The 14,046-nt window shown below is 45.7% G+C and overlaps 1 protein-coding gene across 2 annotated transcripts in view; it reads right to left on the bottom strand.

Moving 5' to 3' along the window:
• Positions 1 to 3,739: 3,739 nt before the first annotated feature.
• wasf1 (WASP family member 1) overlaps positions 3,740 to 14,046 on the bottom strand; it is a 149,979-nt gene continuing 139,672 nt past the window's right edge. For both annotated transcript variants that reach the window (XM_055885305.1, XM_055885304.1), the window contains 2 exons: positions 5,881 to 6,428; positions 3,740 to 5,730 (listed from right to left, as the gene is read on the bottom strand). In XM_055885305.1, coding sequence (XP_055741280.1) covers positions 5,570 to 5,730; positions 5,881 to 6,428 — 709 coding nt within the window. In that variant the 3' untranslated portion in view covers positions 3,740 to 5,569. The remainder of the gene's footprint in view (positions 5,731 to 5,880; positions 6,429 to 14,046) is intronic.

The following is a 14,046-nucleotide window of genomic DNA, read 5'->3' as shown; positions in this document are numbered from 1 at the left end:
GGCATGACATGCCAGTAACAAACATGAACACTACACATCCAAGTATATCTGGACAAATTATGAAAGACAAGCATAAAGTGAGTGTGGAAAAGGTGAAGAATGATTGTTGTCTATCACCAATGACAAGCCACTGTGGTCTAACAACTTGGATGGAAAGTTACTGAGGATAATAGCTCATGATATTGCCACTCCTATTGGCCATATTTTAAATTTAAGCCTACTAGAAAGTGTGTGCCCCCAGGTCTGGAGGGAAGCAAAAGTCATTCCGCTACCTAAGAATAGTAAAGCCCCCTTTACTGGCTCAAATAGCCGACCAATTAACTTGTTACCAACCCTTAGTAAACTTTTGACCAGATACAATGCTATTTTACAGTAAAGAAATTGACAACAAACTTTCAGCATGATTATATTGAAGGACATTTAATAAGCACAGCACATAAATGACTGATGATTGGCTGAGAGAAATTGATGATAAAAAGATTGTGGGGGCTGTTTTGTTAAACTTCAGTGCGGCTTTTGACATTATCAATCATAGTTTGCTGTTGGAAAAACATGTGTGTTATGGCTTTACACCCCCAGGCTATATTGTGGATAAAGAGTTACCTGTCTAAAGAACACAGAGGGTGTTCTTTAATAGAAGCCTTTCCAACATAATCCAGGTAGAATCAGGAATTCCCCAGGGCAGCTGTCTAGGTCTACTTTTTTCAATCTTTACTAATGACATGTCACTGGCTTTCAGTAAAGCCAGTGTGCCTATGTATGTGGATAACTCAACACTATACATGTCAGCTACTACAGCTTAAAGAGTTGCAGTTCGTTTCAGAGTGTGTGGCAAGGAATAGGTTAGTCCTAAATATTTCTAAAACTAAAAGCATTGTATTTGGAACAAAGCATTCATTAAACCCTAAACCTCAACTAAATCTTGTAAAAAATAAATGTGGAAATTGAGCAAGTTGAGGTGACTAAACTGCTTGGAGTAACCCTGGATTGTAAACTGTCATGGTCAAAAAATATTGATACAACAGTAGCTAAGATGGGGAGAAGTATGTCCATAATAAAACGCTGCTCTACCCATTAACATCGACGGGGCTGTAGTGGAGCGGGTCGAGAGTTTCATTGGGAACTGTAGGTTGGGATTTTTGATCTGCTTACATGTACATTGAATAACACAGCAGATTTTCGGCATTGTTTTGTTATTTCTCAATAACAGAAAATCAACAACGTAGTTGGCTCTTTTACAATGGGGATCAATTGGAAATAATGTTTGTTTTCTTGTGGCCGTGGTCGAGGGGAATTCCTTATTATTACGTGCATATCAACTCGGAGTATACCACGGTTACCACCGCCAATCTCCCATCCCTGGCTGCCTGCCTTACCGGACTGAGCCATACTACCATCAGATATTTGATATCTGTATCCTTTCATTAGATAAAAATGTCAAACATCCTTCCTCCAAAGGACATTAGGAAATGACCCTCTTGAAATGCAGCCACCATAATGCTTCTATTCCCTGTCTTTTTTATTTTATTTTATTTTTTTACAGATGCCTCGCTTCATGCCCTCTGAACATGCCCCTATACCAAACGAGCCACACCAACGTCTGACTTCCATCCCAGTATGCCTGTCTGAGCCATTACTTTGTGGTAAATCAAATAATTTAGGTAAGTACAAACCTTCATGAACGTTTGTGCACCCTCACCATAGAAAAACTATGGGTGCATCTCAGTACTCTAAAATGTTTCTCTCTCCTTTTCTCTTCTCCTTCATCTTTACTGGTCTGAAACATAAAAATAACAATAAACACAGCAGAAAGCAATATGGTGGATAACTACCAGGAATGTGCTTTCACCTGTCACCTGTCAGAGCAAATGGAGGAAAGGAGACGAGGGAAGGAGACACGGGGAAGAGACGAGGCAAGGAAGCCACTTGAGACTATTGATATTCACCCAAAAGCTGCTCAGTGCAATGATGTTTTCACACAAATAATGAATATGGTGGCCGTATTAGGACAGCCTCGGGCTCAGCAGGAGTTGCCTTACTGCTGACAAAGAGTCTGTCCTATGGACACTGTACATGTATAATAAATGGGCTTTGGTCTGGCACCAGAAGTCAGGCAGTGTCACTGACATAGAAAGCATGTTGCTACCATCTACTGGGGACATTGATTTAGTCAGAGCGCTTGAGAGTAGCTCATCATATGAGTCTACCTGAGCCAGCAGAGGGCAGTGTTACACAACCTTTACAACAGATCTGTGCCAAGTGTGTGGATGGGAGGGAGTGCGTGGTCATTTTTTTTTTTACACTAATGGGGCTAGTTTCCTGGACACCGATTACACATAGTCCTGGACTAAAAAACACTTTAAATTGACATGCTCTATTGAGCCAGGACAAGGCTTAATCTGTGTCTGGGAAACTGGCCCATGAGGTCCTCACATGTTACACAAAATTTTAGGCCAATAAATGGAGCCCTCTAGGCCAGGAAGCAGGAGGAGGAAAGGCAACAATATCACTGATTCAACTCACTTTCTCGTGTGAATGTATTGTGTGAAAGACATAGCAGGAAGAGTAAATGTTGCCAACAAGGCCGGAGTTAGAGAAACTATAAGAAGACTCCCTACAGGCATGAATAATAATATTCACATTTATATTTACTTTGCTATGACTATCTAGTGATTGAATCTCTCCCTCCCTCATACCATTCTTTCTTACACACACACACACACACACGCACACGCACGCACGCACGCACGCACGCACGCACGCACGCACGCACACACACACACACACACACACACACACACACACACACACACACACACACAGGCAGACACACTCACACAGGCACCCACACTGATTTAAATAAGCCTCATGCGCCAGAACAGTGTGATTGTGAAGAAATGTATTCCCTCTTAATCCTAGCAGACCTACAGCTGATGTATCAAAAAGAGCGTGCGTGTGTGTGTGTGTGTGTGTACGTGTACGTGCGTGCGTGCATGTGTGTGCGTGTGTGCATGTGTGTGCGTGTGACACAATAAATAAGTGTCTCCAGGAGAGGTTACGTTGTGGTTACAGATGGAGCTCCCCTGCAGCAGCCCCCCTGCAGCAGCCCCCCCTGCAGCAGCTCCCCTGCAGCAGCAGCCTCCCTGCAGCAGCCCCCCTGCACCACTTGTGCACCAAGAATGGATTTAACTTCACATAGGCAGTTTATACATACAGATGTGGAATCTTAATTGGATCACTTTGTTGCTGAGAATTTTACTGCAGATGAGCTTCATGATTGACATAAAATCAGTGAAAACCCACATTAACACGGTTATATTAACAATATTCATGTTGCCTACTTTTGGCCAGCTAATAGCCTTACCAAGCAACATTATGGACTAAATGTTCAAATCTTGTTACTGCAGGACTATTTTGCTGTGACAAATTAGGTCAAATTAAGATCCGAAATCTGTCTAGTACTGAAATCTGTTTGTGTTTGAGAGAGTGAAGAGAGGGAAGGTTATCGTCATGAGGTGTAATGCATGGTGTCCCCATTACTGATTCAGGAAGACGTCTCTGAACCGTAGCCCTTTGGGTACACCACTACCGAAAAGCACACACAGGCCCTGGATCAGTGGTTACCTCATGGTTCATGAAGTGAGATCGGGTGTTTGGGGGCTTTAGATGGAATGACTAACCCTGGATCAGCTATCTATCGTATATATGAGTAAAGAATAAAACACAAAACAACAACTCCTGAAACATAACATTAGCTTTTATTAATTCAAGCAAACTGTTACAATTACATAAGTTACATGTTACACGGTTTGATATTTTTTTAACCCAGGGTTCGGTTTCCCCGTCCCCAAACATAGAAACAGCTAATCCATACGAGTGCAGGCAAAAAGTAGTAACAGCACGATACATTCATGAACTCAACAATACGTCTGTACAAACAATAAGGCAAGTTGAAGAGAGAGAAAGTAGGAAGAGAGAAAGAAAAGGACGGCAGACATCATCTTCTTCAAAGGGGGCAGTGAAGGCAGATAAATCATTCTTTCTCTTCAGAGTCCCGCCCCCTTGGGCAGCAGAAACACAGGTAGACCCATGCTGTTCATTTATTTATATTCTTCATAGTAACAGTTAGTTAGTGTTCTAGAGTCAAACGAGGTAAGGCTTCTTGTTAGTCAGCACACACAGAGTGGGGGACCCTGGGAAATAAGCTGCCTTTGATATCCATTCTGTAAAGTGGTTCTTATTGGTCAGACTCTACTGTAAAGTGGTTCCTGTTGGTCAGCACTACAGTAAAGTGGTTCTTATTGGTCAGCCACTACTGTAAAGTGGTTCCTGTTGGTCAGACACTAGTCTAGTATAGTATACCATATGGCTCCAAACTTCATGATACTTCCTTGCTGCCAAGATACATTACGGTGGCTCTTTGAGGACACACATACCTAGATAATAAAACATTTGGCTAAACTTGACAGACACGTCCTTGGGTGACATAAGGGAACGATTAACATAGATTAGCTCGGATCACTTAATAACTTCCTTCTAATGTCTCACAATTATCCTTCTTTATCTTCATCATCACAATCATACAACAATCATCACATAACATATCATACTATCATCACAATATTTCCTTGTTCTGAGGTGATAAGTAAAATCCTGATAATATAAAAACAAACAACGACTCCAATAAATCTCCTCAGCAAACAACCACAGCCGACTGATATTCAGGATGGCTACCATCCTTCAAGTGGTTCATATTGGCAACAACTGGCCCATTTAAAAACTGCAAGTGTTTTTCTGTAAGAAAAGAAACTCAAAATAGAGATAATAAAATACAGAATCAATTCACCTCCACTTTGGCCCACCAGGTGGCAGGATAGTATCAGAACTAAGGACAGAAGAATCAGGCCACCTCGTCACGTTGACACTCAACAGCAAGAAACAAAGGAAATAAAAAAACATGTAGTTGTTAATAGCTTTTCTTTAAAAGGTTATCGGAAACAAAAAAAATTGTTTGGTTAACGGTCATTTTTTAAACAACTGTACATGAGGAGGATGTCATACAATTGGAGGATAAAGAAGGAAAATAACATAAGAGCCACTGAACAATGTGTAGTAGTGTAGAAAATGAGTACAAAAACATTTCCCGACCAGAACATGGGGAACAAACAACTGAAATTGATATTTTCCTACAAACACACCAAGAACAGTATATGACAGAGAACGAGAGGGACAGAGAGAAAGAGAGAGGGAAGTGTAGAGGGAGAGGAAGGGAGAGAATAGAGAGAGGGGGAGGAGAGAGAAATAGGGAGAGAGGTAGAGAGGGAGAGAAAGAGAGGGAGGTGTAGAGAGGGAAAAAGAGAGAGATGGAGGAAAAATAGGGGGAGAGAGGGGGAGAGAGAGCAAGAGGGCGAGAGAGAGAGGTGTGGTATGACAGGTGAGGGTGTAAAACAGGACTGACAGAGGATAGTGGATGTAAGGATGGATTCTGACATCTCTAAAGGGGGTACAGTTGGGTGACAGTTTTGCCTTTTGTCCCCCTCTCTTTTCTTTTCCTCTCCCTCCATCTCATTCACTCCATCCAGTCTCCCTCGTCGAACTCGGACTCGTCCTCTGAGTCGGAGTACTCGACGGCAATGCGTCGGGACAGGATGGTGGCCACGTCGTTCCCCACACGCTCGTGTTTGGCTGCCTCCTGCTCTCTTTGCTCCTCCACCTTCCGGAGCTGGATACCTGGGGGAGCGAAGGAGAGAGGGATTACTGCAATCTACAAGAGAGAATGTATCAGCTTTCTTCTGTTATAAAACTGTCCAATGACTACGCACATTGACAGTCATGCACAATAAACAGATCTACTGGCTGTTACACCGAGGCCCCACCCACCTTTGCGGATGGCCTCCAATAGGACACTGCGTGCATCGCTGATGGGCGGCAGGTTGGCGGAGTGTTTTTTCCCCCCGGAGTGAGAGAGCGGGGACGCCATGGCACCTGACAGGAAGGAAGGCACGGGAGGTGGGCCCGGTGGGCAGGGGGAGGAGCTCCGCACTCCTGGGAGGGGCGGGGGAGGGGGCGGAGGAGGTAGCACGGTGCCATCTGATTGGCCAGGGGTCGGGCCCCTGTCCAGGACCTGCTGGAGACGGGCTGGGGAGGAGATGTGGAGGGGAGGTGCCACTGGGGGAGGGGCAGGGTGGAGGACGCCAGGGGCGATCTGGAGAGGGGCAGGGGGAGGGGGGATGGCCGGTGGCTGCTGCTGGACGGGTAGAGGAGGAATAGGGGGAGGAGGGGTGCCCCGAGGGCCAAAACCAGACATGGAAGGCAAGGGAGGAGGTGGAGGGGGCAAGGGGGGTGGCGGAGGGGGAGGTGTGTTGGAGTTGAAGCCGTGAGTCTGTGCTGGAGATTGGGGTCTGCTGTCTGAAAAACCTGAACTGGAGCTGAGGAGAGGGAAGAGAGAAAGACAGAGTTACTGTTAATTGAAAGCTAACTGAACTGCAGTGCACTAACAGAGAAGATGTGACAAATATATATCAGGTGGGAGAGAGGGAGCAAGAAATGAAGGAAATCTAGCAGAGATAACAGGAAGATGGAGAGTCAAGAGAATACCTTGTACTCTTGTTGTACACTCAAAGTACAACAAGCTAATCCATCCCTTCATCCTTCTCCCTCGCTCCACTACCCCATCCCTTCATCCTTCTCCCTCGCTCCACTACCCCATCCCTTCATCCTTCTCCCTCGCTCCACTACCCCATCCCTTCATCCTTCTCCCTCGCTCCACTACCCCCCATCCCTTCATCCTTCTCCCTCGCTCCACTACCCCATCCCTTCATCCTTCTCCCTCGCTCCACTACCCCCCATCCCTTCATCCTTCTCCCTCGCTCCACTACCCCCCATCCCTTCATCCCTCTCCCTCGCTCCACTACCCCATCCCTTCATCCTTCTCCCTCGCTCCACTACCCCCCATCCAGAATCCATCCCTTCATCCTTCTCCCTCGCTCCACTACCTCCATCCAGAATCCATCCCTTCATCCTTCGCTCCACTACCCCATCCCTTCATCCTTCTCCCTCGCTCCACTACCCCATCCCTTCATCCTTCTCCCTTGCTCCACTACCCCATCCCTTCATCCTTCTCCCTCGCTCCACTACCCCATCCCTTCATCCTTCTCCCTCGCTCCACTACCCCCCATCCATTCATCCTTCTCCCTCGCTCCACTACCCCATCCCTTCATCCTTCTCCCTCGCTCCACTACCCCCCCATCATCCTTCTCCCTCGCTCCACTACCCCCATCCAGAATCCACCCATCATCCTTCTCCCTCGCTCCACTACCCCCATCCAGAATCCACCCATCATCCTTCTCCCTCGCTCCACTACCCCCATCCAGAATCCACCCATCATCCTTCTCCCTCGCTCCACTACCCCCCCATCCAGAATCCACCCATCATCCTTCTCCCTCGCTCCACTACCCCCCATCCAGAATCCACCCATCATCCTTCTCCCTCGCTCCACTACCCCCCATCCAGAATCCACCCATCATCCTTCTCCCTCGCTCCACTACCCCCCATCCAGAATCCACCCATCATCCTTCTCCCTCGCTCCACTACCTCCATCCAGAATCCACCCATCATCCTTCTCCCTCGCTCCACTACCCCCCATCCAGAATCCATCCCTTCATCCTTCGCTCCACTACCCCATCCCTTCATCCTTCTCCCTCGCTCCACTGCTCCCCCATCCCATCATCCTCCTCCCTCGCTCCACTACCCCCCCATCCAGAATCCACCCATCATCCTTCTCCCTCGCTCCACTACCTCCATCCAGAATCCACCCATCATCCTTCTCCCTCGCTCCACTACCCCCCATCCAGAATCCACCCATCATCCGTCTCCCTCGCTCCACTACCCCCCATCCAGAATCCACCCATCATCATTCTCCCTCGCTCCACTACCTCCATCCAGAATCCACCCATCATCCTTCTCCCTCGCTCCACTACCCCCCATCCAGAATCCACCCATCATCCTTCTCCCTCGCTCCACTACCCCCCCATCCAGAATCCACCCATCATCCTTCTCCCTCGCTCCACTACCTCCATCCAGAATCCACCCATCATCCTTCTCCCTCGCTCCACTACCTCCATCCAGAATCCACCCATCATCCTTCTCCCTCGCTCCACTACCCCCCCATCCAGAATCCATCCCATCATCCTTCTCCCTCGCTCCACTACCCCCCATCCAGAATCCACCCATCATCCTTCTCCCTCGCTCCACTACCCCCCCATCCAGAATCCACCCATCATCCCTCCCTCCTTTCCTCTGCCTGCGCTTCAACGTAGCAGAAAATTCCGGAGATGTGAAACACACCTGTAGCTGCTCACGTCCCCATCATCAGAGTTGAGCAGAACAAAACTCAACACAACTGGCTATTAGAGGTCGACCGATTATGATTTTTCAACGCCAATACCGATACGATTATTGGAGGACCAAAAAAAGCAGATACCGATTAATCGGCCGATTTTTAAAATGTATTTGTAATAATGACAATAATGACAAATAATGACAATAATGACAAAATAATGACAACAATACTAATACTACTACTAATAATAATAAATAATAATGAAACATGTTCAATTTGGTTAAATAATGCAAAAACAAAGTGTTGGAGAAGAAAGTAAAAGTGCAATATGTGCCATGTAAGAAAGCTAACTTTTAAGTTCCTTGCTCAGAACATGAGAACATATGAAAGCTGGTGGTTCCTTTTAACATGAGTCTTCAATATTCCCAGGTAAGAAGTTTTAGGTTGTAGTTATTATAGGAATTTTAGGACTATTTCTCTCTATACCATTTGTATTTCATATACCTTTGACTATTGGATGTTCTTATAGGCACTTTAGTATTGCCAGTGTAACAGTATAGCTTCCGTCCCTCTCCTCCCTCCTACCTGGGCTCGAACCAGGAACACATCGACAACAGCCACCCTCGAAGCAGCGTTACCCATGCAGAGCAAGGGGAACAACCACTCCAAGTCTCAGAGCGAGTGAGGATTGAAACGCTATTAGCGTGCACCCCGCTAACTAACTAGCCATTTCACATCGGTTACACCAGCCTAATCTCGGGAGTTGATAGGCTTGAAGTCATAAACAGCGCAATGCTTGAAGCACAACGAAGAGCTGCTGGCAAAACGCACGAAAGTGCTGTTTGAATGAATGCTTACGAGCCTGCTGCTGCCTACCACCGCTCAGTCAGACTGCTCTGTCAAATCATAGACTTAGTTATAACATAATAACACACAGAAATACGAGCCTTAGGTCATTAATATGGTCGAATCCGGAAACTTTCATTTTGAAAACTAGACGTTTATTCTTTCAGTGAAATACGGAACCGTTCTGTGTGCAAAGAACGCAAGAGAAGTGACACAATTTCACCTGGTTAATAATGCCTGCTAACCTGGATTTCTTTTAGCTAAATATGCAGGTTTAAAAATATATACTTCTGTGTATTGATTTTAAGAAAGCATTGATGTTTATGGTGAGGTACACATTGGAGCAACGATACGCACCGCATCGATTATATGCAACGCAGGACACGCTAGATAAACCAGTAATATCATCAACCATGTGTAGTTAACTAGTGATTATGATTGATTGATTGTTTTTTATAAGATAAGTTTAATGCTAGCTAGCAAATTACCTTGGCTTACTGCATTCGCGTAACAGGCAGGCTCCTCGTGGAGTGCAACGAGAGAGAGGCAGGTCGTTATTGCGTTGGACTAGTTAACTGTAAGGTTGCAAGATTGAATCCCCCGAGCTGACAAGATAAAAATCTGTCGTTCTGCCCCTGAACAAGGCAGTTAACCCACCGTTCCTAGGCCGTCATTTAAAATAACAATGTGTTCTTAACTGACTTGCCTAGTTAAATAAAGATTAAATAAAGGTGCAAAAAAATGTAAAATAAGTATTCATAGGTATTCAGACCCTTTACCCTTTTCAGACCCTTTACTCAGTACTTTGTTGAAACACCTTTGGCAGAGATTACAGCCTCGAGCTTGGCACACCTGTATTTGGGGAGTTTCTCTCAGTCTTCTCTGAATATCCTCTCAAGCTCTGTCAGGTTGGATGGGGGGGCGTCGCTGTTTTTGCTCTGACATGCACTGTAAACTGTGGGACCTTAAATAGACAGGTGTAACGGTTGTCCTCCTCCTCTTTGTCCGAAGAGGAGGAGTAGGGATTGGACCCAAAGCGCAGCGTTGTGATACGACATGATATTTATTAAACCAGACGAAAACTAAACACACTTGAGAATTTACAAAATAATAAACGAAGTCAACAGACCTGAACAAAACGAACTTACATAACACGAAGAACGCATGAACAGGTACAGATGACACAAACGAACGAACAAACGAAACAGTCCCATGTGGTGCACAGACACAGACACGGAAGACAACCACCCACAAACAAACAGTGTGAACAGCCTACCTTTATATGGTTCTCAATCAGAGGAAACGTCAAACACCTGTCCCTGATTGAGAACCATATAAGGCTAATTACAAATGACCTAAACATAGAAACACAAAACATAGAATGCCCACCCCAACTCACGCCCTGACCAACTAAACACATACAAAAATAACAGAAAACAGGTCAGGAACGTGACAACAGGTGTGTGCCTTTCCAAATCATGTCCAATCAATTGAATTTACCACAGGTGGACTCCAATCAAGTTGTCGAAACATCTCAAGGATGATCAATGGAAACAGGATGCACCTGACCTCAATTTTGAGTCCCATAGCAAAGGATCTGAATACTTATGTAAATAAGGTATTTCTGTTTTTATTTTTAATACATTTGCTAAAAATATGTTTTTCGCTTTGTCATTATGAGGTATTGTGTGTAGATTGATGTGAAAAATGTTTTTTTAAATCCATTTTAGAATAAGGTTGTAACGTAACAAAATGTGGAAAACGTCAGGGGGTCTGAATACTTTCTGAATGACCTGTTAATATGCTGATAGTGGACAACCTTGTTTAGCTCTTTTTGACAGTTTAATACTTTCTGAGAAATATGAATTACTATTTTACACCTAGGGTTACTATTAATAACTTTCACCCATTGTATAAGATATTCTCTGAAATTCAAATATTCCAGGCATTTGTATATAAATTCCAGTCGCACTTTATCAGAAGCCTTTTCAAAATCAGCTATGAATACCAGGCCTGGTTTCACAGATTCTTCATAGTGTTCTATTGTTTCCAGTACTTGTCTTATATTATCTCAAATGTATCATCCATGTCCAAATAATGGAATTAAGAAATATGTAAATATTAGGACAAGCAATGTCGGAGTGGCATTGACTAAAATACAGTATATACAGTTGAAGTCTGAAGTTTACATACACTTAGGTTGGAGTCATTAAAACTTGTTTTTCAGCCACTTCTCAAATGTCTTGTTAACAAACTATAGTTTTGGCAAGTCGGTTAGGACATCTACTTTGTGCATGACTCAAGTAATTTTTCCAACAATTGTTTACAGACAGATTATTTCACGTATAATTCATTTTATCACAATTCCAATGGGTCGGAAGTTTACATACACTAAGTTGACTGTGCCTTTAAACAGCTTGGAAAATTCCAGAAAATGATGTCATGGCTTTAGAAGCTTCTGATAGGCTAATTGACATCATTTGAGTCAATTGGAGGTGTACCTGTGGATGTATTTCAAGGCCTACCTTCAAACTCAGTGGCTCTTTGCTTGACATCATGGGGAAATCAAAAGAAATCAGCCAAGACCTCAGGAAAAAAATTGTAGACCTCCACAAGTCTAGTTCATTCTTGGGAGCAATTTCCAAACGCCTGAAGGTACCACGTTCATCACGTTCACCACGCAGCCGTCATACGGCTCAGGAACGGAGACGCGTTCTGTCACCTAGAGATGAACGTACCCTGGTGCGAAAAGTGCAAATCAATCCCAGAACAACAGCAAAGGACCTTGTGAAGATGCTGGCGTAAACAGGTACAAAAGTATCTATATCCACAGTAAAACGAGTCCTATATCGACATAACCTGAAAGGCCGCTCAGCAAGGAAGAAGCCACTGCTCCAAAACCGCCATAAAAAAGCCAGACTACGGTTTGCAACTGCAAAGTACAAAGATCGTACTTTTTGGAGAAATGTCCTCTGGTCTGATGAAACAAAAATAGAACTGTCTGGCCATAATGACCATGGTTATGTTTGGAGGAAAAGGGGGGACGCTTCCAAGCTGAAGAACACCATCCCAACCGTGAAGCACGGGGGTGGCAGCATCATGTTGTGGGGGTGCTTGCTGCAGGAGGGACTGGTGCACTTCACAAAATAGATGGCATCATGAGGCAGGAAAAATATTTGGATATATTGAAGAAACATCTCAAGACATCAGTCAGGAAGTTAAAGCTTGGTTGCAAATGGGTCTTCCATATGGACAATGACCCCAAGCATACTTCCAAAGTTGTGGCAAAATGGCTTATGGACAACAAAGTCTTGGAGGTATTGGAGTGGCCATCACAAAGCCCTGACCTCAATCCTATAGAAAATCTGTGGGCAGAACTGAAAAAGCATGTGCGAGCAAGGAGGCCTACAAACCTGACTCAGTTATAACAGCTCTGTCAGGAGGAATGGGCCAAAATTGGTGAAGGGATGGATTCTGGATGGGGGTAGTGGAGCGAGGGAGAAGGATGAAGGGATGGGGTAGTGGAGCGAGGGAGAAGGATGAAGGGATGGGGGGTAGTGGAGCGAGGGAGAAGGATGAAGGGATGGGGTAGTGGAGCGAGGGAGAAGGATGAAGGGATGGGGGGTAGTGGAGCGAGGGAGAAGGATGAAGGGATGGGGTAGTGGAGCGAGGGAGAAGGATGAAGGGATGGGGTAGTGGAGCGAGGGAGAAGGATGAAGGGATGGGGTAGTGGAGCGAGGGAGAAGGATGAAGGGATGGGGGGTAGTGGAGCGAGGGAGAAGGATGAAGGGATGGATTCTGGATGGGGTAGTGGAGCGAGGGAGAAGGATGAAGGGATGGGGTAGTGGAGCGAGGGAGAAGGATGAAGGGATGGGGTAGTGGAGGGAGGGAGAAGGATGAAGGGATGGGGTAGTGGAGCGAGGGAGAAGGATGAAGGGATGGGGTAGTGGAGCGAGGGAGAAGGATGAAGGGATGGGGTAGTGGAGCGAGGGAGAAGGATGAAGGGATGTGGTAGTGGAGCGAGGGAGAAGGATGAAGGGATGGGGTAGTGGAGCGAGGGAGAAGGATGAAGGGATGGGGGGTAGTGGAGCGAGGGAGAAGGATGAAGGGATGGATTCTGGATGGGGGTAGTGGAGCGAGGGAGAAGGATGAAGGGATGGGGTAGTGGAGCGAGGGAGAAGGATGAAGGGATGGGGTAGTGTAGGGAGGGAGAAGGATGAAGGGATGGGGTAGTGGAGCGAGGGAGAAGGATGAAGGGATGGGGTAGTGGAGCGAGGGAGAAGGATGAAGGGATGTGGTAGTGGAGCGAGGGAGAAGGATGAAGGGATGGGGTAGAGAAGCGAGGGAGAAGGATGAAGGGATGGGGGTAGTGGAGCGAGGGAGAAGGATGAAGGGATGGGTTAGTGGAGCGAGGGAGAAGGATGAAGGGATGGGGGGTAGTGGAGCGAGGGAGAAGGATGAAGGGATGGGGTAGTGGAGCGAGGGAGAAGGATGAAGGGATGGTAGCCTTGTGCTTAGAATATTGGGCCAGTAACCAAAAGGTTACTAGATTGAATCTCCGAGCTGACAAGGTAAAAATCTGTTGTTCTGCCCCTGAACAAGGCAGTTAACCCACAGTTCCCCAGTAGGACGTCATTGTAAATAAGAATTTGTTCTTAACTGACTTGCCTAGGTAAATTATATATATTTTTTTATAGGAGTGGTTAAAACATGCTACAGTAATAATGGTCCTCTGAGAACATCATTAAGGTTTGGGTATACCTCCACTGGTATGGCATCCAGTCCTGGAGTTTTCCCGGACTTAAAGGCTTTAATTGCATCAAGAAGTTCCTCCTCGGTAATTTGGCCTTCCATGAGTC

The sequence above is a fragment of the Salvelinus fontinalis genome, chromosome 27 (genome assembly GCF_029448725.1).
Source record: "Salvelinus fontinalis isolate EN_2023a chromosome 27, ASM2944872v1, whole genome shotgun sequence".
Taxonomy (NCBI): Eukaryota; Metazoa; Chordata; class Actinopteri; order Salmoniformes; family Salmonidae; genus Salvelinus; species Salvelinus fontinalis.
The sequence above is the reverse complement of the archived record's forward strand: the minus strand, read 5'-3'. Positions and strand labels throughout refer to the sequence as shown.